The following is a 22,116-nucleotide window of genomic DNA, read 5'->3' as shown; positions in this document are numbered from 1 at the left end:
TATAAAAACTGAACTTCAGTCTTATGATGACACCTGAACTTAAGTTCCATTAAGTAACTGGCTAACAGTTAGACCACTTTTGCCACTGATGTTTTATGGTTTTATTTAGTTATGACTTTTTTTATTATTTGTTGACATTTTAAATGAGTTTACAACAGTAGGGTAACAAAACTCTATTGATGTTTTTTGCACTGGCATCTGAAAACAATGAGTAAGATCAATCCAAATATCAATTAAATGGTTTATAATCAATATAAACTTTCCTGTTGTTCAGCTAATCCTCTGGGTCATCAATACCTATCAATAGAACAGGTAATAGATCAGGAGAGTGCCTCCCTATTTACCTGTTGGTACAGTATAATTCTGATTGAAACCACACACACACACACCGGCGGGCGCGCGCACCGACACACGTACACACACTCACACACACACAAACACACACCTCGAGCGCAGCAGAGGTCCCTTGCGGGGCTTGGCGCTCTGTCTCCGGTACTGCATCCAGCCGCAGACCAGCTCGTGCGCGATCATCACGTACAGCAGGAAGATGAGCACGGCGGGATCCATTCAGTCGCACGCGCCGCTGGATGACACAGATAAAAACGGTCCAGATGAGAACAGTCAGCACCGGGCTGCGGGCGGCGCGAGCTGGCCGTCTGATGCAGGATGAGGGTTGATCAGTGATGATGATGAGGAGGAGACGGTCCTCGTGCCCAAGTTGCCCCTTGGTCCACTCCAACTTTAAGCACTCAAGTCGCGCGACATAAACGGCTGGTGCGGTGGGCGCTCGCACTCCACCCATGACAACACACCATCCTCCAAAGCCATCAGTTCATCCCAGCGAAAGCGGTGATTTTCGGTCTGTCTTACTGACAACAGCTGAGAGTCACGGTGACAACAGCAGAGGGGACACCGGAGGATGTTGCCGTAGAGACGCGACCGTTGCTAAGGGCATGATGTCGTCATCCCCTCTTCCTAAAGATGAACGAGGCATTTGACCGTCAGAGTCATGCAGGGAGCTACCTATCAGGAGCACGCGTGATGTCTTCAGGCGCCCATTCATCCTCTGACTCAGGATGCGACCATTGATTATGTGCATTATCAGTTGTTTTTTTTTTCTTTTTGTTACTAGTGTATTTTATCAACGGGTAAATTTGCAAAGTACAGTTTAGCAACACTATATGCATTCTGGTTTCTAAAGACCATTTATTATCCGTAGCCAATAACACAATCTAGAAATTTGAGAGGGTGTAAAACAAAATAGGTCATTTTTCAAATTGATTTGCTACAACGTTCAAGGTTAAAACAGACAGATGTTGTAGAAAACATGACTTTGTTCGGATTCTGAGGAAATTATCGGGTAACCCTTTACACTGAAAGTGTTGTTGTTTTTAGCTCTTCTTGATGCACTTATTTAATTCCCCAGTGGAATAATTTACCCCCAGAGTGAAAAGCACACAAACACCAGTTATTCAATGCTCAGCTTTAATTCATTTATCAATTTTATCTTTCAAAGCCCTCCCACACATTCAAAAGACTACATCCATTCAACAGTCTTTTTCCAAACATGTCAGCTTCCTCCCTAACCTTTCTATGGGTTTTCTACTTTTCTAAGTTTCATCTGTGTGTTTAAAGTCATTCTTTTCTTCTTTTTCTTCTTTCTCTTTAAAGGAGCACTACACAACTTCCTCTAGAGACAGATGAGAGCTGGAGATATTCTGACCTTCGGTCCTTCCTGTGAGTCGAGACCCTCCTCCCCTGGTAAACTCATGTCTTTCAGGTTCCATCCCCCCAGTTCAGGCTTTCTGTTGTAAACATGCAGTGTCCATCAAGAAAGGAGCCCAGCCTGCTGAGTTCTCCAACTTGACAAACATGATTCAGTGTTGCACTGGACCTGAAACTGTTTGAACTTCTTAACAGATCTGGAATTGATCCTGAATCTCTATGCAACCTTTTTGCCATTCATCAATTATACCCAGTCTTGATTTAAAGGAAGTTAAACTAATTTCCATCAATGACATGTTAGACGTTCTCCTTCTGACTTCCATCCGTCATCTCCATCTCCATCTCACAGGCAGAGAGCTGCGACTCTGGAGGAGATCCACCAGTTCTGAGGCAGCTGCACCTACTAGGCCTTCATCGCTGTTTCTTTATGTGAGCTGTGCCTGTTTTGTGCCTGTGAGTGTGTGTGTGTGTGTGTGTGTGTGTGTGTGTGTGTGTGTGTGCATGCCATGTAAGGGCGACACAAGCAGTTCTTCTGCTGTGATATCGCCTTAACTTCACAAAGCCACCTTTCGGTGGCAGGACCACCGCTCCTCCTGCCTCACGCCACCTCCCTCTCTCTGGCATCAGCAGAGTACTGCAGAAACACAATAAGAAGAGTCTAATAAATTGCATTTGACAGGCGAGAACAGAGAAGACTCCAATGGGCACAAGGTTGCTTCATTTCTGTGACATATGTGAGAGTAATGCTTGGTAATTGTCTTCTATCACATTAACCACAGGTGTATATAGAATTGTGTGAGTTTGCTTTCTGCCCTCTAGTGGTCAAAGATGCATTAGTGCAGCTTTAAACTACCTGCATTTGCAAATAGGGATGAGCATATAATTTCCCCTCCAAATGAAATAGAAAAATGAAATAAAAGATTAGCCAGGAAAGGTACACAGTGCTGTATACTCACAGAGACATTATTGAAGCCAGCTGCCATTGGATGGTTTTGCACTGATGAAACCGTCACATGGTCCTGCTGATATGAACACATGATTCATCATTAAGAAAGAGTGAAGATGCTGCGGCTAGCTATAGTAATGCTAAGGATTGCTACTCATAGTTGCTGCTATATTTACCTGAGAGTAATGTTACCATCTGAAAAACTATTAAACTGTTAAAGGTACTTAAGCATGGTACTCTTTTTACAGACATATTAATTTAGCTTGCTAGGTCTTTAAACACGACATCATCATCATTTAAAGTAAATTGAATTGAAACACTTTATTTATTGTTTATTTGTACAACCTTTTAGGGTATATCAGATGTTGACCATCTCACCTTTCTCCAAATTGTCACCAACTCCACAAGTAACCTATATCCATGTCATCTGTGCCTACATTTCAATATCAAGTGATGTTCTGCAAAAATGTCAGAACGCACCAGCAGCATGTATCACAGATATTTATGGCTCAGCCACAGAAGGTCAGTCAAAAAAGCCGTGGTTCTCAAACCCAGGGGCAGTATGTTCGCTTCTGGATCTTTTGTCCATACTTCATGATGTAGTGTTGTAACTGCTGCTGTGCAGCCTTGTCTCCAAGAAATTGCATTTCTTGCAACTAATTTGCAACAGCAAATAAGTTTGAGGGAAACATAATGCTGAATAAATTGAATTTTCTGTTGACATGATGAGGAAATGTTGTTAATTAAAGTAACTGGAAAACTGGAAAAAGGTTGACACTGAACATAAAAAGTTCTCCAACAAAATAAGCAACCTTGTAACACAATATTCACTCAAAGTGAACACAGCATTATTCAGTCCTTTTCTAGTTATGTTAGGCAATGGCAGCATTTGGTTAATGTTAAGATCCCGGTCTATTTTAATACAGAAAAGGTCAGCAGTGACATGAGATGTAACAATTTTGATTCAAATTGAACTAAAATCACAATTTTCCCTGAACTTTAACCAAAGTTACAGCATTGCACACTGTGCGTCAGTGCCAAAAAGGGCTGCAGATGGACTGACTGACTCTTTATACAAGAGGAGGTCGCCCAGCCCCACCCTCTCCTTCAGTCTCTCTACATCCTCACACAGGCAGCAGCAAGGGTTGGGGGTGCTCTGGATTTCATTTACTTACATGGTTCTCAAACACAAACATTTAAGTGTTGTCAAAGGTTTGAATTTCAGTGTCAGTGTTAACTCACTTCAACATTTGCTTCGTATGTGTCATTACTGAAACCAGCTGTGGGAGGTGATGGTGATGGTGATGATGATGAACCAGGCGCAGCCTTGACTCTCTGTCGGGTTCGGAGGTAGTAAATCAGCAAGCCAATCAATGTGCCGATCAACAGCAGGACCACGATGATCGACGCTGCAATCCCTCCTGTGTTGTCCTGCCCTGCTGAGCCTAAAGGGAAGATGGAAAACATTTAGTTCCACTTCTGCTAAGCTAAGCTAAGCTAACCTGCCTCTGGCTTCACATGTACTGCCAAGACATGAGAGTGGTATCAATCTTCTCATCTCACTCTCCGCAAGAAAGCGAATAAATGTATTTTCCAACTATGACATCCAAAAAATCCTGGTGTTTTTATGACAAAGTCAGTAAAAGTAAGTAGCTTACACACATGTATAGATTGTTACTTTGCCTTGGTTTTGTTTGCTTTACGCATAAGCCTGACTTCATGAGTGCAAACTTTTCTCCCTCCTCTGAATTTACTTTATTCTAATCAACTCTCTCTCAAAATAAAATGTAATGTTAATTGGACAATTTGGAAATACGCAATAATGAACCATAGCTGTGCCAAACTACAGCTAAACTAGCCGACCGCCGCAGAGTTAGCTGTGTTGTGGCTGGCTGCTCGCAGCGCGCAGCGTTCGGAAACGACATCATCCACGTCAGGGGATAGAGACACCGGATGTTGATAACATGTCACCACGGGCTCAGAGTGGAATAGCACCAGCATATCATAACAAAATATTGGAATATGAACGAGTTTCACCGCAGATTATGCGTTATATAGAGGCTGCGCATGGGTGCCCCGAGTACTCGCATTATACGGATATACGCGCCGTTCCTCTGGGGCTAATTTCTTCAAAACAACTCCAAATCCCACCAAAGTTGTCTGGGAGTAAATAGGTGTATTTAATGCTACAAATAAGGTCCAGGTTGTAAAAAACGAAAGTTATCCTTTAATGAGCTGAAAAACATGCAAAACTACTGGCTCATCTTACTTGTCGACACATCTGCGACTTCTTTAGCACAGTTGACTCCGACGGTGTACTCGATGTCGTCCAAAGCGACAACGCCTGATGTGCCTTTGATCCCTTCAAACACAATCTGTGAACAGCAAAAACAGTACGACGGCAGGCACAGTCGTCAGTCTCGTGAAAGAGGCTTCATGTAATGGGTTTGTCTGAACACAGTTGTGTAATTTAAAGAACAAACGTTCCCTCACTTCCATCATTACTGTCCAAAGAAAGACATTCAGCTAAGTGCAGAAACTACACAGGGTTACAGTCAAAGCATTGCAGATGAATCATATTATTGTATAGTGACAGTCTGACCTGGTATTCCTCAGTAGCTACGATGTCGACGTCAAATCGTTTCCACGGACCTCCCAGGTCGCTCACCACCAGCAGCTGATGGAGCTTATTGTCAGAAAGCCTCCACACCTTCAGCTCATTGTTCGCTGCAGATACATTAAAAGAAAAAGTGGATTTTGTTACAAAATATCAAACAGGAAATGCATCACGCACACCCAGGCTGCACGATCCTTACATGAGGATGGCTTGTAGGCCCAGAATTTCAGGCAGGTGCCTTTGGTCGGGGGAAGGTGAGGGCTCAACAGCTTGGCGTTCTGATTGGCTGCCGTCCGGTTGCTGCTCGGAAAGAACAGGAAGTGACCTGGCAGAGTGGACAGGGAAGTCTATTTTACACTTCAGCACATTTTTTAAGTAGATCCTGTCTGCTTTTTGAACCCTTTGTGTGAACATCCTGTCGATAAGAAGCGAAACAGGTGACTTGCCCGACTGCATGTAGGTTTTTCCACAATATGCACAATCAGAGTAGCCCTGTTTGTCTCTCCCTGGTTTACCTTTCTCTGTACCCAGAGTGTGGTCTTCAGCCGGGGTGGAGTAGTGCCTTTCTACCTCCTGATTCGTCAGCTCCCAGTCCAGTTGGTCCACTTCGATGTTCTGAGTGTTGCTCCAGCTACACATCCCTCTCTCCAGACTGCACTTAGAACCTGAGATATTTAACACAACAAAAGTCTATCTCTACAATGCTTTGCATAGTCGTCTCTTCATATCTGGCTGGGTATCCAGCATGTGAATAACGAAGAGACATTCTTGATAATAGTTTGCTCTTTGATTATGCTGACTATTGCATAGCATTTAATTTTGTCATTGCATTAATGATTATACAATGTGTTTATATGACTCAAAGCTTGTGCAAGAATGTGTGAGTGAGGAAAATAGTGAAAAACCACTAAAAAGGAATGATCTAATTAACTGGAGGTGTAAGAGCTAACGTATGACAATAATTTATTAGGAATTTCTCCAAGGAAAAATTCCACTAAAGGTCTCACAAAGGGAAACATGGGTGAGCAAAATCTTTGAAAGGGGTACTCCTGTGATTTACAATGGCACTTCCATGATGTTGTCAGACTTCAGACAGAAAAGAGAGATTGAACAAATCAAAGCCACAAAGGCCAAGATATTCTGACGTTTAGTCTCACATATAGGTAAAGCCCCCAGTGGACGGACAATAGATCCTGCATCTGTCATAATACAGCTCATTAGGGTGCTTTGTTAGACCTTCCCTGCCTGGGGAAAGCCCACACATGCGCTTTGTGGAACAGGCTTTCTGTTATAAATTTGTAGTTTCCAAGCCAACATCATCGGGTTTATTTTTCAGAGTATGCCTGCAGAGCCACAGAAGAAATATTAACTGTTTACAGGCTGGATGTTGCTCCAGAGGCTTTACCTTTGCGGCAGTAATATTGCCACTGTTACTAGATCACAATTAAGATCAATAGAAACAAAAATGATCACTCAAGTGCTTTTCTCAAACTCTACCATGCTTCTACGATGACTGAGCATCCTTTATGTGTTTCTGCTGAGGCTGAAACAAACCTTGATCTTCACATGGGTAAGCGGAGATGAAGATGTCGTCAACCGCAACGTGAGTGTCTTTGCCTCCGGCTCCGACCACCTCAAACTCCAACTGCAGAGCAGAATAAAGCACCACGTCATGTTGGTTTAAATGACAAGCACGACATCATATGTATGAAGGTTCGCTAATGACAATTCTCTAAGGTTGCTGGCTCAAAAGCTACTAGAGAGACGAAAAGTATAACATGCTTTTCTTTCAAAACTATAGTCTGAGTGTGGATTTTAAAGGCATTTAAAGAGGTGTCTGAATTAGAAGGTATTTTTGAATTCACAGGACAGGAAGGCACCATAATGGCCTGTGGGACAGCATGTGATTGTATTTTTAAATTCTGATTAATTCTTTTTAATGCATAAAATAATTAACTGTGTTCTGAGCAGCCACTTCGTCTCTAATTGTTCCAGCGGCTCTCTCCAGCCTCCACACCGTACCTGCCAGTCCACAAGGGTACTAGTGATGTTGCCGTTGCCATGGCGCCAGACATCTCCCTGGTTCTGACTGCTAGAGAAGATCTTCACCCTTTCCCCCTTCGCTGGCTTCATATACAGTGTCAGAGACCCTGCGAAGTACAAACAGTTAGAATATATTGTGGTTTTTGGGATCATTTGTGTGCGTTTCGGGGTGTGACGGTGTCTCACCAGGATTCTCTCCTCCCATGTGATACCAGAAATTGACGCACTCGGTCTTGGCGACTCCTTGGCGAACAGGTGAGGTGAGGACTGTCGTGCCACCAGAGGGAAGGGTGTCTCCTGCGGTGTTAGCCATCATGTAGAAGCCTGAGCAACCAACCGGACAGAGGGAGATCACATTTTACTGTCTCTCAATTTCCTGCAAAGCCCATAAAATTATCACTACTCTATAATGGGATTCTCTCTCACCCAGTTCAGTCTCCAGAGTGTGGTCAGTTTTGGGCCCACTTGCATTAGAGGTTTGTCTGTTGCGGTGGAGCCACTGAACGCTACCAGAGGTGCTGTACCCACACTGCTGGCCTTCAAAGGAACACGTTCTTGGCACGGTGCACGAGCGGTCCACGAACGTCACATCGTCAATGGCCACACGTCCGTCAAAACCGGAGCGGACCGCCTCAAACATCAGCTGGGGGTCGGTCAAAAGTCAGACAGATAATGTTAAAATATTCATTTTGGCATCATCTATCTGTTTTTCACAATTAGGAGACAACGACTATCCAAAAGCAGGCTACTTGCTTAAAGCTGCAGTTATATTTCGGCAGAGGGCTGATGTGTTGATCAGTAATGTGCACTCCTGGATCTAACATTTTCAGCTCTAGCTTCTCCTCTTAAAACTGTGTGTTGTGAAAACTTTTGGAAATGTTTGATATGTTTCATTTGTACTGTTTTGATTTTATTCAGTTCATTTTATTACTTCCTCTGTGCTCATGTCCTTGGCCCCTCTTTCATTTTATTAATCTGGTTTTATTTTTTGCTTCTGTAAAGCACTTTATAACATTGTAAAGAAAAGTGCAATATAACAAGTTTATCATTGTTATTATTGTCATAAATCAGTTACCACAGTTGTCAAGATGCCATCTATGCATGCTGGCATGGCATTCCTAATCTATGATAAACATTATACGTAATAAGAGGAAAGGTCCTATTGTTTTCATATGATAATGGTTAATTATCTTGTTATCTTGAGATAACAGCATTAAAAAATAATTGCAACAGCAGCTGTTCCAGGCTTCTGTACTGTGCCCTCTGGTTGCCACTCATCTTTTTAATATAAAAGGAGCATGCAGCTCTGTCATATTGCATGAATTCTGAGACATTGTTCGGTAATTTGAGGCTGGCTGCGGTTATTCCATACCTGGAACTTTGTGAGCTGGTGTGGTACCGGGCAGTGCGCTTCGTGCCACACGTTGCCATGAGCTCCACTGCGGGTCCAGAGGATGACCTCATAACCGTCGTTGTCGAGCAGCTTCACATTCAGAGTGCCTGGAAGGGATCAGAGGGTGAGGACGGGTCAGTAGAAGTGAGAAGACAAACACATCATTCCATTTTCTGATTATTAACTGCTTCTATCACGTATGTGGGTAATATTTCATTGAGACACTTACTCATAAGAAACAGTTAGAACAGGCAGAATTAAGACTGTTCACAGGCTTAAAGAAACGCTATCATTTTCTCACTCTAAACTCAGTCTCAGTCTCATCCTCACCTGTGTTCGACCCGTAGAGTTTGTAAAAGAAGGACAGGCAGTAATCTGTGGGACCTGGTGACTGTGTGAACGAAATTAAGCGCCCGAATGCACCACGCAGAGAAGGACTCCACATGTCCACGTTGAGGCTCCTGCCTGGACGTCAACAGAGGGACGAGCAGGGATTTACTTGAGTACAGCAGTGACACTTAATAAACTGCAGTTATACTGTATTCAGTATTTTATGATTCACAGTTGAATGATGCAAATAATGAGATTCACACTGAGCTGAGCAGCACAAACAGACTATCAAAGATAATGCCACTTTAGCTCTATCAGATATAGCCCAATGCCCTGGTAGATTATCAGCAAGCAATTACTCTTCATCGCACACACAAAGTGATTTCACTAGATGATTTAATAATGATCATCAATCATGATTAGCATTAATACACTGCATTAATAGAATTATTATTACAAAGTATCCTCCTTTGGACTCGACTATGTGCGTCTCTGAGATCCTCCCTCCTAAAACACACGCTGATGTTCTGTCTTGTATATTTCTATACACTGATCTGGTTTATGTTTTTAAATGAGCTTACCAATCTCGATGGTGTGGTCCATCCCATCAAGCACCGTCCAGTCAAAGTTGTCACTGTTGTCCTGATACCATCCACACAGGCCGTCTTCAAAGTTGCACGAGAGTGCTATAAAAGATGACAGTAAAAGTGTTGAGACGTTCTTCGGTAAGATGTGACAGTATACTTGATAAAGCACTGTATGTGTGTGCTGTAAATAGTGAGGAGAGTCACCTGTTGGAGAAGATGGAAAATAGTCAGCATGACAGCTGCCAAAGCGAACGTTTTTCACCTTGATTCTGGTGCATGAACAAATTTTTCTCGCATGAGCTTCCAGCGCCAGCTGGAACACAGAGGAGCTTTCACTTTTCACAAAGTTCAACACATTCAACGCCGTAACAGCAGATTTTTAAGATGAGCACAAAAAACATATTTCCTTCTTTGTCTTTTTGCTGCAATGATCAGCAAAATTTCCATCATTCCCTCTTTTCATTATTAAACCTTGGCTTTATATTTTTCTAAAAGTTCAAAAAACGAGTAAGGAGACTTGCTGCCTCTTTGTTGTTTTTTTCTTTTATAGCCACAGTTTGTGAAACTGGTTCAAATGAATTTTGTCTCTATTCATATGTAAATGTCAATGTAAAAATGAGAATGATATCAGTCTCTATTAGTGCTGAAAAACAGCTGACCTGGAAGCGATGTTTTCTGACTCCAATATTCACTTCGGCGTGCCGCCACGCCTCCTCCCCTGTTCCCGTCTTCCCACTGATCTCCCACAGTTTAGGCTGCGGGCCCAGCAAGCTGTCAATCACCCTGACGGACAGCTCACCTGCAGCACAGACATAGACAGAGTCAGATTACAAGATCTGAGTCCTGTGTCCTGGAGAAAGGTAAGAAGTAATGTAACAGGTTAGGTTCAGTACCAATATGACTTGGATTCCCACTTAAAGCAAAATCAAAGCTCAGGGTGCAGGCTGGGCCAGTGGGGCCCAGGAAGGGGGTCCGTGTCTCGGCCTCGGTCATCTGCTGGCCTGGGGCACTGGCTACATACAGATACTCCTCTAGGAAATATGAAAGAAACAACTGTCAGATATTTTTTGAATCAGTCAATGTAAGTACATCAGGTTGAGTGCTGTGATGACAGAAAGTATTTGTACCTTTGGCAGTGACGTTTTCATAGAGCAGCCAGCCTTGACTCCCAATGCTGGTGTCAATCCAGCCTGAGCTGCCATTCGTGTAAGAGAAATCTCCTGCAGAGAGGATTCATGGAGACATCTCGCTCAAACTGAGACAAAAATCTGACAAAACAATGACTTGCATTACTCCAGGATGCTATTTTCAGCGCATGAGGCAGGGGTCCTAAAGGTCAGGGCTGACCCAATCACGTTCATTTAAACGATCAAATAAAGCACAGGTAACCCACCTGCTTGGTTTCCTTTTGGTTGCAGGTATTAGAATGATAAATAATTCATATCAGTGTTTTCATATCTTTCAGCAAGACAGCATTGTTATGGCGACAGAAATAACTGAGCATTCTCTGATCCAGCATCTCTTTGGTGTTGCTGAATTAAAACAATTGACATTCCTTGGTTAGAAAAGTCTGCTTTTCCTAATGTGAACATTGCAGTCAACATTTCAGAGCTCGAAGGTTTTCACCTAACAACTGTGAAGGAATTTTCTGTCACTCGACTACACCCTGACTGTCTACTTGTGGGGGCCTCGGGGTCATGGTCAGTACAAGGGGTGGTCTTTAGGCCAGCTCAGGATCCAGGTGAAGGCAGAGGTCTGTTTTGCTCTGCTGGAGTACAACGCAGCTGTTGGATTGTTTAGGAAGACTGGCTGCGGCAGCTATGGGCAAAGGTGGTTAGCTGTGCTGTCCTCCAGACATTGTGGGGCAGACTATCGCCTGTTAGAGGGATGTGTTCATGGAGACCTGAAGACGCTTGCAACATGAGCTGGGGAGCATGGACGAGCATAGTTCCTTGTTTTAGCTATGGAGAGCCAATCAATTGATCACACACATTCTTATTGTCTGAAGGATGATCATTATTGGGTAGAAGCAGATCTAGCGCTCCCAGCCAGGATAAAGGACTGATCACTGGAAGCATCCCTCAGAATCGAGGTGGCATCAGGCAGCGTCCACACTGTGTTGGTAATCTCTCTGTTCTCTTAGGCCGAGCATCAATAAACCTTCCTGCATTAAGACATCGAAGCCTCCAGACAGCTTTCCTTGGGGAGGCACGAGTGGACCAAATACAACATTTTCTTTCACAACAACAGCATTGTATAATATGTTAATTTGGTGGGTCCCCTGATGGCCCCCTGAGGCCTGAAGGAGCTCCACTAATGCTTCCACCGACACTGATAAAGACCATAATTCCTTTTCAGCCTTTGTACCTTTGCAGACTTGTTGATGGAAGGGAACAGGACGAATAGACTCACCGCATTTCGCTTCATCCTCTGCATCAGCACAGTCAGGATGAAAATCACACATCTTGTCAGGTTCAGCGCATGGCTGGCCAGGAGATTCAGGGAAAGCAGCACAGCAGTTTTTCGCTGTTCGAGAAGAAAATGGGAGAGAGCATTCATTGCATGGCTCACATTTTGCAGATGAGGAATAATTTTTTGAAGAAGATGGTGGAAAGGATTACCAGCTGTTAAGCGGCACTCAGGGGACAGCACGATGCTGTCGATGGCGATACCACCATATGCAAAGTCCCTGATTGCTGCCACTATTACGATCTATAAAGACAGAAAGTTCAACAGAGGAAGGGGAAAAGAGATGTGGAAAAGGCACACATTCATGGACTGAAGGTCTCAATCCTCATACTTCCTAGTAAATCTTTCACTTTGGAACCAAATCCCTACAAACACACAGTTTACAGACGTATCGGCAGTAACAGTAAATGGCAGAATAGAATTAACTTCCAGCGTGTTTGAGGTGATTTAGTGTTGACGTTTGAGTCACATGCTTATCAACATTTGTGTTTTACAGTATTTCCTTTTTGATGTGCAAAATGAAAATGTGCATAAAAACTTGGTTGTTTTTTTTCTCCTGCTTATTCTCCTCTGCTACATCATTTTTCTTTCCCATGTTTCTTTAAAAAATGAATAGATATGAAGTTAAACATTTTTGTTACCGTGTTGAATAATTTTCCTGTTTTTCCCCTTATTTATAAATCTTCAGTATCAGTATCTCTGTTTAAGCTACAGCTACCATCATTATTATAGATACAACCTTGGGTGAAGTACTCACTTGGAAAGTGGAGTTGGTGACAATCTCCACCTCTGCCTTCACCCAAACATCACCTAAAGCTCCAGCCCTCCCCCACACCGGGTAGATTTTATTATCTGCCACCAGCACCGTCAAACCACCGGACCTCGGCCCAAACTGATGAGTGTACATCACCATCTATAGCGGAAAGATACAGAAAACACGTCCAGTTAAGTTTAAATCATCTTTTGTAACATGTTTAAAAATGAAAAATGAAATGGCAGTTTATTCCCTGGAGCCTTTGTTCAGGAATCCATTGTTATTTCCTTTTTTCTAACTTTTTTTTTCACCTTGCAAGGATGTGAACTATTGGTGGGTTCAAGGTGGGGACTTTGGAAGGCGGCCCAGTCGTCTGTAAGACCGCCATCAGGGACAGTAACATAAAGGAAGTGACCTGCAGTAATGATAATAACAATAAGATCCTTTAAGTCACTTAAAATACGTTGAGTCACAAGAGTAACACTGACACTGACAGAGAGGGTTTCATGGTTTCCACCATGAAAAAACACAGGGGGACTCTCATCCACACGATACCTGTCACACTGTTGTCGGAATGATCCCTGCCTGGTCCTTTCAGATGATCCGTGCTGGAGATGTTCTGCTGATTGGTCCTGACCCATTTCAGCCTGGACAGGGAGGTCAGGTCCCAGTCACACAGACCCTCCTCAAAGTCACAGCTCTTGTACTCTTCTGGAGACACAATAGAAGTTGTCAGGAGTAAAAGTCAGGAACAAGCTTTTAGGTTATTTTGGAGGGCAATGACCAAAGACCAGTTTTGTCATTAACTGTGGATGTGATGACATTTTTTAGGTCATTGAAATGCTCTGAACCAGTGCTGAAAATACCTGGACAGGTATACACTGTTTAAAGTGTTTAAAATTTCCCACATTTTTGTCGTATTGGAGTTTTTTTTGTGGTGCTAAAGTCAGTCAAATTTCTTTTTTCAGTTGGTTGAACAGCCCCTTTCGTCTCCTCTGCACAGCATGTTTTACTCTGTCATCAGATTGTTATGTTTTGTACTTTGTCTGTTTGTACAGTGAGTCATCTGTGCACAAATTCTACATATTTAGTGTAATTCAGATGATTCCTCACCACAGTTGTCCTCATCAGTGCGGTCACCGCAGTCGTCGGTGCCGTCGCAGACCTGCCGCTGCTCCACGCAGCCCTCACGGTTGCACTCGATCATGTTTGTTGGACACTCTTCACCAGGGAGTGGCACTAATGACGTAATGAGAGAAAAACAAGGACACAATAATCTATTATGATCATGCCCTTCATGGCTTTTATTTTCAATGATCAGTCCATAGAAAGGCTGGATATTTTAAGACTCACAGGGCACGGCACAGTCCAGAAACTCCAGGTGGTCCACCGCCACATCCCCTCTTTGGCCCTTGGAGCGCTGCGAGTTAAGGCGGATTCGGAAGCCGGGGGTTATTTGGCCCAGAAAGATGTTAGCCTCCCTCCAGCCACGGACACTGGTGGCCTCAGGACGCCACACTATGGCCTCTCGAGAGTCCTGGTGAAGGATGGACGCCCACAAGGGTGTGGAGCCCAGACCTGTGTGACCTACAGGTAACATTACAAAGAGTTTACTAGTCGGGCAGCTGCAAAAAAATTTAATCTCATCAGAGTGTTCACAGCAGTAAAACTATCTAATAATAATTGTTATGCTTATAATAGAAGATTCAGGTATTAAATCAACCAAATTAGAGTTATGAGAAACAATTCTATAAATGACCAAAACATGGGATCCATGAAAGCAAATATACATCAAATACATATTAATACCGCCAGTAAAAGTAGTACAAAATGACATGAAATCCGGCCTTTAACATTGTGCTTGCTGATACGGGAGAAGCTGGCCACAGCAGGCAGCGTGAATGTATGACCTGTAGTCCTCAATGGTCGTTACCTGAGTCCCACAGGAAATATCTGAGACGAAGGCGACAGGTCGGTGAAGACATTTTCATCTCCGGGGAGATTAAAACCGCAGTACTGAGAGACTCCGTCTTCACTGCACTCACTCCCATAAACGAACCTATGTGATGGGAAATATTCAGTGTTTTACTTCAGGTTGTCAACATTGCAGTTTAGTGCAGTTTGATGCTGAGCAGAAAACCATACCAGATTGAATCAAAACAGTAAAGTTGCTGTCAGGAAACCAAATCAATGAGATAAAATATGCTGTAAGGGTCCACAGAGCTGAGGGGAGCTGCAGAATCAGATGAAGACTGTGGGTTTGTAGGAGGACACCTGTGGCATATAGAGCACAAACTGGCAAAACCAAATAAAAAAGGAGAAGTGTGTTAAACCACACCTGTGGCTGTGCCGAGGGTGTAGTCAGAGGACGGCCCGCTGTCGGGCAGTGAGTCCCCTCTCTGACGTTTCTCCCAGCTGTACGCTGCCGCGTTGACCGACTGGTCTGTCCATCCGCACATTCCTGCGTCCTCAAAGTCACACTGAAAGTCTTTTCCTCTGTAGCCTTGAGAGGCGGAAACAAAATAATCGTTAACTGTTGTACTGTGAGTTTCAGCGAGTGGCATGAGCATTATTTAGTCTCTCACTGATTCTGAGAATAAGTTACAATGCACGACAGGGAATCCAGTTTAGAGCAGGTTTTTGCATCTGAAGGCATAATTCCATGTCATATTTAAACTCACCGCAGTCGTCCTCATCGCTGCAGTCAGAACAGTCACACACAAAATCACATTTCCCCTCAGGACTCAAGCACCGACGAACCAAAGAACCAGCCGCTGTGGAATGAGATGAAACATCAGCATTGACTAAGACTGATACAGAATGTTAAAACTGATCATTAAAGCATACAGTGACTGACTCTAATCTGCCAATAACGTTTTCTGAGATGATTTCATCACTGAAAATCTGTTTTTAACCCTGTTAACATGCCCATGTGGCGTTTTTTTTATACATGCTACATGACATATCATGAGTGAGATTAGCAGTCAACAGCATGTCGGAGCACTTCCACCTCGGAGCTGCAGTGGACCAACGACAGAGAGAGACATGGATTCAAACATCCTGTGTTTCATAGGTAACATCATGGAAGGAATCAGTCCTGTCAACGTGCAGGGTGGGGCTGTGGTGGAATGAGGGGTATCAGAGGAGAAGCTGGGTGTAGCTGTGTTTCTGTATTTTGCTGATGTTTTGTTTTTGGTTGCAAAGTGACAATAGGGGGGATATCTGAGACAGAGAAAACTCCAGAAGCCAATTTCCAGAACACTGTTTTGAAAACTTTACATAAAAGCAGGTTGATTTTGCCACAGAACTTGAAGCCTGATGCTGTTCCATTCATTTATCCTTATGGGGACACAGCCAGTATGAGCGAACAGTTGGTCAGCTGCTAAGTTTATTTTTCTCCTGTTTTATCTGTTGGCTGTGGCCAAACAAATGTGCACTGTGCTAGACAATATTAGCCAACGTTAGCCTGCCAAGTTACATGACGAGTCATGTCAGACGCTGACAGGACATATGGCTTGGAGACGGTGATGAAGAAAGTTATGGTCAACGTAACTGCTGCTGAATTTGAAGACGCCAATTCTGACACATTTGGCTGTAGGAGTGCCACAAAAAACACTCACATCATGGGATGGTTTGGAAAACAGAATCGGGATTAGTCTGGAAGTAAATTCATTTCGTGCTCTTATATATTTATCAAGATGTGGAAATGACTAAAATCAAATTCAGCACTTTCCCATACTGTGAAGGAACTCCGCTGTCAAAGATTTATGGCACAGCTAATGCAAAAAGGCTCAAAGGCCAGGGAGGGGTAATCAAGCTAACGCCAGCAAACTGCTAGCTGACCATCCAAAGGTCTCTGATTAGGATCCAGGCTCAGTGACATGTCAGATGGAAAGCAGGCATGAGAGAGTCGGAACATGCATCATGTCATGTATCGTGGTGAAAAACCGTTCAGTCATCACACACAGCATGCTGTGATAAGTGCAGTAACGTGAATGATACTTTGGGATTACACAGTTTGTTGACATTAACACAGATCTTTCAAAATTGTTCCAGTTGTGTCTTTCTCCAGTGAATTAAAGGGCAGTGATAATGGCAATGATAGCATTACTTAAGAACAGTCATTTTTAGACCCAGACAAACACCGATTTCTTCTAATTTGTAGTATTTACCCTTTTATTGTTAATACTACATCTATTCTGTACCTGTGACCATTTTTATGTTTTTTTCTTTCAAAACAGAAAAAGTATGTAATCATAGCAAGAATGCAAACAATCTAAAATTTAACATGTGCATTCTTGCGATATACTATACATACTGTATGTATACTGTGTAAAGACAATTTGTTGTTAGTGAGCGAGAGACAGGTTGAGAGAAAACGTGTTAACCAAGTCTGTCACTTGTATGGGAAAGTAAACTCTATAGGATCTAGGTCTCTATCTCTGTTTTAACAATGTAAATGGACATTTAAAGGACAGATCATGTCTCCAGAATGCTTGTAAGTAGCGCAACAACTGGAGGCTAAAGTTGCCCCCCATGCTCCCACTACAAAACCATTTCTGATCAGACTTTGAAAAAAAAATCAAAAAAATTGTTTTAACTGTCAAGTTACATTTTCTGTACATTTTATTTCTCAGCATAAACATGTGCATTCTGTTTTAAAATACTGAAACCAGAAACATTTATCATTTATCTTTACACTTATTCATCCTCTATCTATTCTACAGAGTTTCATTATTACATTTTTTATAAGTAGTTGAAAGTTCAGGAAAAAGCTATTTAGTCGACCTTAAGATTTATTGCCAAACTTCTAGAGCTTGTTAGAAACATCCCAGCACTATCTGTTGTGCTTCATACTTCTCTCTATGAGTTATACAACACAACAAGCTAAGTTCAGTCTGGCCAGCAGCAGCATTAATATTTCCTCTTTAAAATGTTACTAAAAACGCACACTATTTGAATGGAGTCTGGTTGAATGTGCTCTTACCAAACTGCAGAGTCAACAGCAGAATGAGGGCTGAGCTCCTCAACTGTACCATCTTCTTTTTTCCTCCTCCACCCGATCAGTCTGAAGGTCTGACGACAACGTGGGCAGCCTTTGCTAACTGACGCCGACCTCTTCTCCATTTTAAGCGATAACACCTGGACTTTAAGTTCTCCCAGCATGCAACTGCAACAAACTCTCATAAAACAATTTCCTGCGAATGACAGTTTTCTGCAGCCTACACATCCGTACATTGCACAACAGCCCAAGCCGAGACAGCTGGCAGCGGACATGCAGAGCAATTATGAGTTCACGGACTTTGTATCACAAGGGCAGGTGGAGGTTCAGTGCCTTGCTTTAGGGAACTTAGTTCAGCTCAGAGGTTTCTTGGCGGTCATGACACTTTCATGCCATGTTGGCAGAAGGTGAAGAACAAGAAATGCGCAGAAAGGCTATTCAGACTTTGGAGTGTTCACACATTATTGCAACATGGTCTTCACACAAGACGAATGGAAGTTAAGCTAAAATCAGCTGTTTGCAACATGTTACAAATATACAATAACTTACAGCTCCTTTATAATTAGCCCAACCGTATTAGTGTGATTATTAGCTTTTATGCCATTGATGATGTCATTCTATCACTTCTATAGTTCTTTCTGCACAGAAGGAAGTATCAAAGCAAATGCTTACAGCCACTTAAGCCTCTGTATATTAACAACAAAATGAAACTGAGCACTCGACCTCCATAAATCCCATTTAAATGACAACATCAATATGATCAATGTCATCTCTTTGATCAGTAAAGGGGAAGAATATGTTCAGCCTAGCTTAGTCTAAAGACAAGGACCACTACAGAGGTGACAAAATGCACCCAACAACACTCCACAGCTGGAAGCTATTTCTGAAAGAACAAACAAACAGACAAAAACCTCACTGCTGGACAAACTGACAGTGTGCTTTACTCCTGCTCATGGAGTTGAAGGTGTAACTAACTGTACAGCGAATGCAACTTGGCTGCTTTTTTTTTTTTTAGAATAACTATATTGGGAACCATCTTACTGGCAACAATTTGAAACATAAGTGGAACAGTTTTTGAGTTGGAGGGCATATTTTACACCTCTGAGCGAGCTACACTAACAGTTTTCCTGCTTCCAGTCTTTGTACTAAAATATCCACAGAGCCTTTTAGTGTTTTCCAACAAGTTGTTTTAGTTTTACAGTCTGCAGCTTTACTGTTTGGATTCAGTTTCGTATGCCGTTGTTTGCTGAAACCCCCATGAACGCTACCTGCCCAGCATCAAACAGCAGACAGATAAAGTTAGCTGGTGACGACAGTAGAGCAGCTGTAGAGCCAGATATTTCTCTCAGGGGTTAGTGGATATTTAAAAATGCCAACAGGAGTAATTACTAGACTTAAAGCTGGCAACTGAGTGAATGAATGCTGACATTTGACTGTGTCTGCTGGTGACTGGCTAGCTGGTCAGCTAACACATGGACATATAGTTAATATAGTCAATGTTGTGTTTACAGCTTGTTGCACTGCCTGCAAAATAAATAAAAAAAAGGTTTAATATCTAGATGTACTAAATCTCATCATATCCTCTCACTGGCAACATCAGCAGTACAGATCATGATTTCAAAACTCTTAAGCACACCGGTTGGACAATCATCAAGTTCATTTGGTCTTATCTTATCACAGGCCACAACATTCAGCAGCAGTTTACAGTCTGGTGGCTGCCAGGAACACACATGCTGTTGGCCAACAGTAAGATAAGAAACAATGGAGGGCCCTCTCATTATTCTGCTCTGCAACAGAAGGAACACAGTACTGTATGCACACAGCTTAAGAAGCAGATTTCATTTATGAACCATACATCATGACAAAGCATTTAAGGATCACTTTACAACATATCTTATTGATTAGATCCCATCAATGAGGCTACGTGACTCTAAAACAAGTCAGTGAGTGACTATGTCGCCATGCAAGATAATCATGTATTAGTTTTAGATCCAAATAGAGTACAAATGTGAAAAACAGCAGCTTGCTCTTTCTTTACTCAAACTGCAACATAAAGTAACCTCAAAAAAGGCCTTTTCCCTAATCAGACTTGTTGCTGTATGTCAGTCTCAGTCTTTAATGACTCTGCGTTCTCATGAGGGGTTACAGAAATGTAAGTGCATCGTTAGTCCAGGAGAAAGGGCGTAGATCAGCTCAATATCCTTCATTGTCCCAGGTCACCTCATAGTCTGGATACCAAGCCTTCAGTTTCTCAGTAGTTACTGCGTGGTTCGCTCTTCCAAATCCCTGTAAAGAAAAACACCACAGCAGCGTTTCATTAGTTAGTTAGAAATGAGCATCAATATAAGCTCAAATAATCAACCCTGAATTTCATGATAATGTGAAGGGGATCGCTTGGGGTGACAATTATCAGTCAACTCTGCAGCAATATGGAACTTTGAAGCCTCTTTTAGCTCACACTCATGGGTTTACTGTACATTTACTGCATGTACTGTTATTCTATGCATCAAGTCAGGTTTTATTCTGCAGGTTTCTCTCACCATGGAGTATCCATAGACGTGGATTTTCTTGGCTTGGGAATCATGTCTGATCCTCCCTCCTCCGATACACTCACAGTCCAGGTCGCCGCTCTTTTCCAGCTCCTCTGAAACCTTATCATAGATATCAGCTGCAGGAAAAAGTGCAGGACAAGTGAGCAATTCATTAACACTGTGCTTTCTAAAGGTATTTAATCTCTACTTCATTACAATAAAAAACCCACCACAGAATTTAGACTTTGGTTTATGACAGAGAAGTAATTTGAACCACAATTGACTGCCTCCATCTGGTGTTTCTGACGAGGTGATGACTTGTTGATCATGCTGTGTAGCTCACATGCAAACTTATGTGTGGAAATTAGTATATTTACTGTCTTTAATTACTGCAGGTCCGGGCAGTTTCTATGGATGATACAAATTAAACAACAGGGTAAAGTTAAATGCTATATACACTGCTATTTGGATTTACTTTGATGTGTGTATTGACTGTGTCATAAGTGAATGAAAACATCTGTTATGTGACAATTATTAAGCCTTTTGTGTTTAATGATTGAACAAACTGCTTTTCACTGTGACGTGGACTTCCCACGCCAGATGAACATCCAATCCTAACACAGAAAGTGGTGTATGGCATTTCAGTGTTGTCCAGCAGAGGGCAGCATACACCTTCCTGCACTACATGCACAGGGTCTGTCAGACTGCATTACTTTCAGCTGGATAATACACTGACAAGTGACTGTAGTTCTTTTGTTCCCTCAATCGATTAATCATAGCCTCATATGGCCCGTGTATTCGTCCATGTGCACCTCATAAACTGGACAATGAGTGCACAGGTTTTCTTGGGGGACTCTGCGATGGACCCCCGTTAGCACTCTTTTAGCTTAGTGCTCCTGACTCACCATGGTACTCAGCCCAGCCGTATCCTCGGACTATATCTACCTCCGAGTCGTCTCCCGTCTCTCTGCTGTGAACTCTGATGAGGACGTACTTGAAGACGCCGGACGGGTCGATGTCTGCCTGCGGGATGTTGGCCATCAGAGCCGCAGCCTTCGTCTGTGTGCACATCTCCGAGCTCCCCAGCGACAACGCTAGCACACAAGCTAGCAGATAAAATGCTTGTGTTTTCTTTACAGACTCCGTGTCTGTCTGCGCAGAAAGCTTCGGGACTCTGTAAACCGCTGTTTTTTTTAATGTAAATGTGAATAAAGTCACATGAACTCTCTACAATTGGGAAAAACTCGTCCGCCGTTGTGCCTGCTCCGACATGATGCAACAACGTCAGAACACTTCTGGTCACGGCTTTCAAAATAAAAGCCATTAATAAATTACTGAATCTAAATCCTCATATTGGCTTTGACAGTATAGTATCCACACATCTTTTAGCTTTTTATTCAGTTTCCCCCTGTTGTTATTAGTTTCACTTACCCTTGTTACTCCTGTTTGTTCTGACTTGTTTCTCTATGATTCATGGCTACACTCGATTGAATCTCAGATTTTTTAGCATTTATTTAGATTTTTTGCAGTTTTTTTTTGTGCGGAGACACTTGTGTGGGCCCATTCCTCACTGTACTTTTTCATTAAAAAATAGCTTCATACTTCCCTTAGCATTTTCATCATGCACGCTAATAAATCAAATACAGTAAACAAATACACTTCATTACATGTTTCTGTAATTTGTTGCATATCATATTATCAAAATGATTTCCCCAACTC

General features: G+C 42.5%; 2 protein-coding genes across 2 annotated transcripts; both read right to left on the bottom strand.

Moving 5' to 3' along the window:
- Positions 1 to 1,580: 1,580 nt before the first annotated feature.
- On the bottom strand, positions 1,581 to 17,918 carry mamdc4 (MAM domain containing 4). Its single transcript, XM_041960482.1, has 29 exons — positions 17,852 to 17,918; positions 15,546 to 15,638; positions 15,203 to 15,367; positions 14,798 to 14,923; positions 14,218 to 14,451; positions 13,978 to 14,103; positions 13,420 to 13,575; positions 13,176 to 13,279; positions 12,868 to 13,023; positions 12,263 to 12,353; positions 12,054 to 12,167; positions 10,769 to 10,861; positions 10,535 to 10,672; positions 10,301 to 10,440; positions 9,846 to 9,954; positions 9,636 to 9,740; positions 9,055 to 9,189; positions 8,704 to 8,831; positions 7,758 to 7,974; positions 7,518 to 7,655; positions 7,311 to 7,438; positions 6,843 to 6,933; positions 5,804 to 5,953; positions 5,488 to 5,613; positions 5,274 to 5,398; positions 4,941 to 5,046; positions 3,914 to 4,116; positions 2,682 to 2,747; positions 1,581 to 2,359 (listed from the first exon to the last, which is right to left on the bottom strand). The coding sequence occupies exons 1-29, from the start codon at positions 17,901 to 17,903 to the stop codon at positions 2,324 to 2,326; spliced, it is 3,651 nt and encodes a 1,216-aa protein (XP_041816416.1). The 5' UTR covers positions 17,904 to 17,918; the 3' UTR covers positions 1,581 to 2,323.
- A 923-nt stretch (positions 17,919 to 18,841) lies between these two features.
- On the bottom strand, positions 18,842 to 21,677 carry phpt1 (phosphohistidine phosphatase 1). The gene is made up of 3 exons (XM_041960309.1): positions 21,303 to 21,677; positions 20,407 to 20,534; positions 18,842 to 20,152 (listed from the first exon to the last, which is right to left on the bottom strand). Exons 1-3 carry the CDS (start codon positions 21,466 to 21,468, stop codon positions 20,060 to 20,062), a joined length of 387 nt encoding a protein of 128 aa, XP_041816243.1. The 5' UTR covers positions 21,469 to 21,677; the 3' UTR covers positions 18,842 to 20,059.
- Between the last annotated feature and the right edge of the window lie 439 nt (positions 21,678 to 22,116).

The sequence above is a fragment of the Chelmon rostratus genome, chromosome 19 (assembly GCF_017976325.1).
Source record: "Chelmon rostratus isolate fCheRos1 chromosome 19, fCheRos1.pri, whole genome shotgun sequence".
NCBI classification, from domain to species: domain Eukaryota; kingdom Metazoa; phylum Chordata; class Actinopteri; order Chaetodontiformes; family Chaetodontidae; genus Chelmon; species Chelmon rostratus.
The sequence above is the reverse complement of the archived record's forward strand: the minus strand, read 5'-3'. Positions and strand labels throughout refer to the sequence as shown.

Bases quoted from the DNA above. Each gene is read 5' to 3' on its own strand.
- mamdc4 (XM_041960482.1), bottom strand. From the start codon at position 17,903: ATGGTACAGTTGAGGAGCTCAGCCCTCATTCTGCTGTTGACTCTGCAG. The intron at 12,354-12,867 runs GTGAGTACTTCA...CTGTCTTTATAG, and splicing joins TCACCAACTCCACTTTCCAA to ATCGTAATAGTGGCAGCAAT. The intron at 8,832-9,054 runs GTGAGGATGAGA...GATCCCTTCCAG, and splicing joins ACTCTACGGGTCGAACACAG to GCACTCTGAATGTGAAGCTG.
- phpt1 (XM_041960309.1), bottom strand. From the start codon at position 21,468: ATGTGCACACAGACGAAGGCTGCGGCTCTGATGGCCAACATCCCGCAG. The intron at 20,535-21,302 runs GTGAGTCAGGAG...TTTTTCCTGCAG, and splicing joins CGGCTGGGCTGAGTACCATG to CTGATATCTATGATAAGGTT. The intron at 20,153-20,406 runs GTGAGAGAAACC...TTTTCTTTACAG, and splicing joins ACGTCTATGGATACTCCATG to GGATTTGGAAGAGCGAACCA.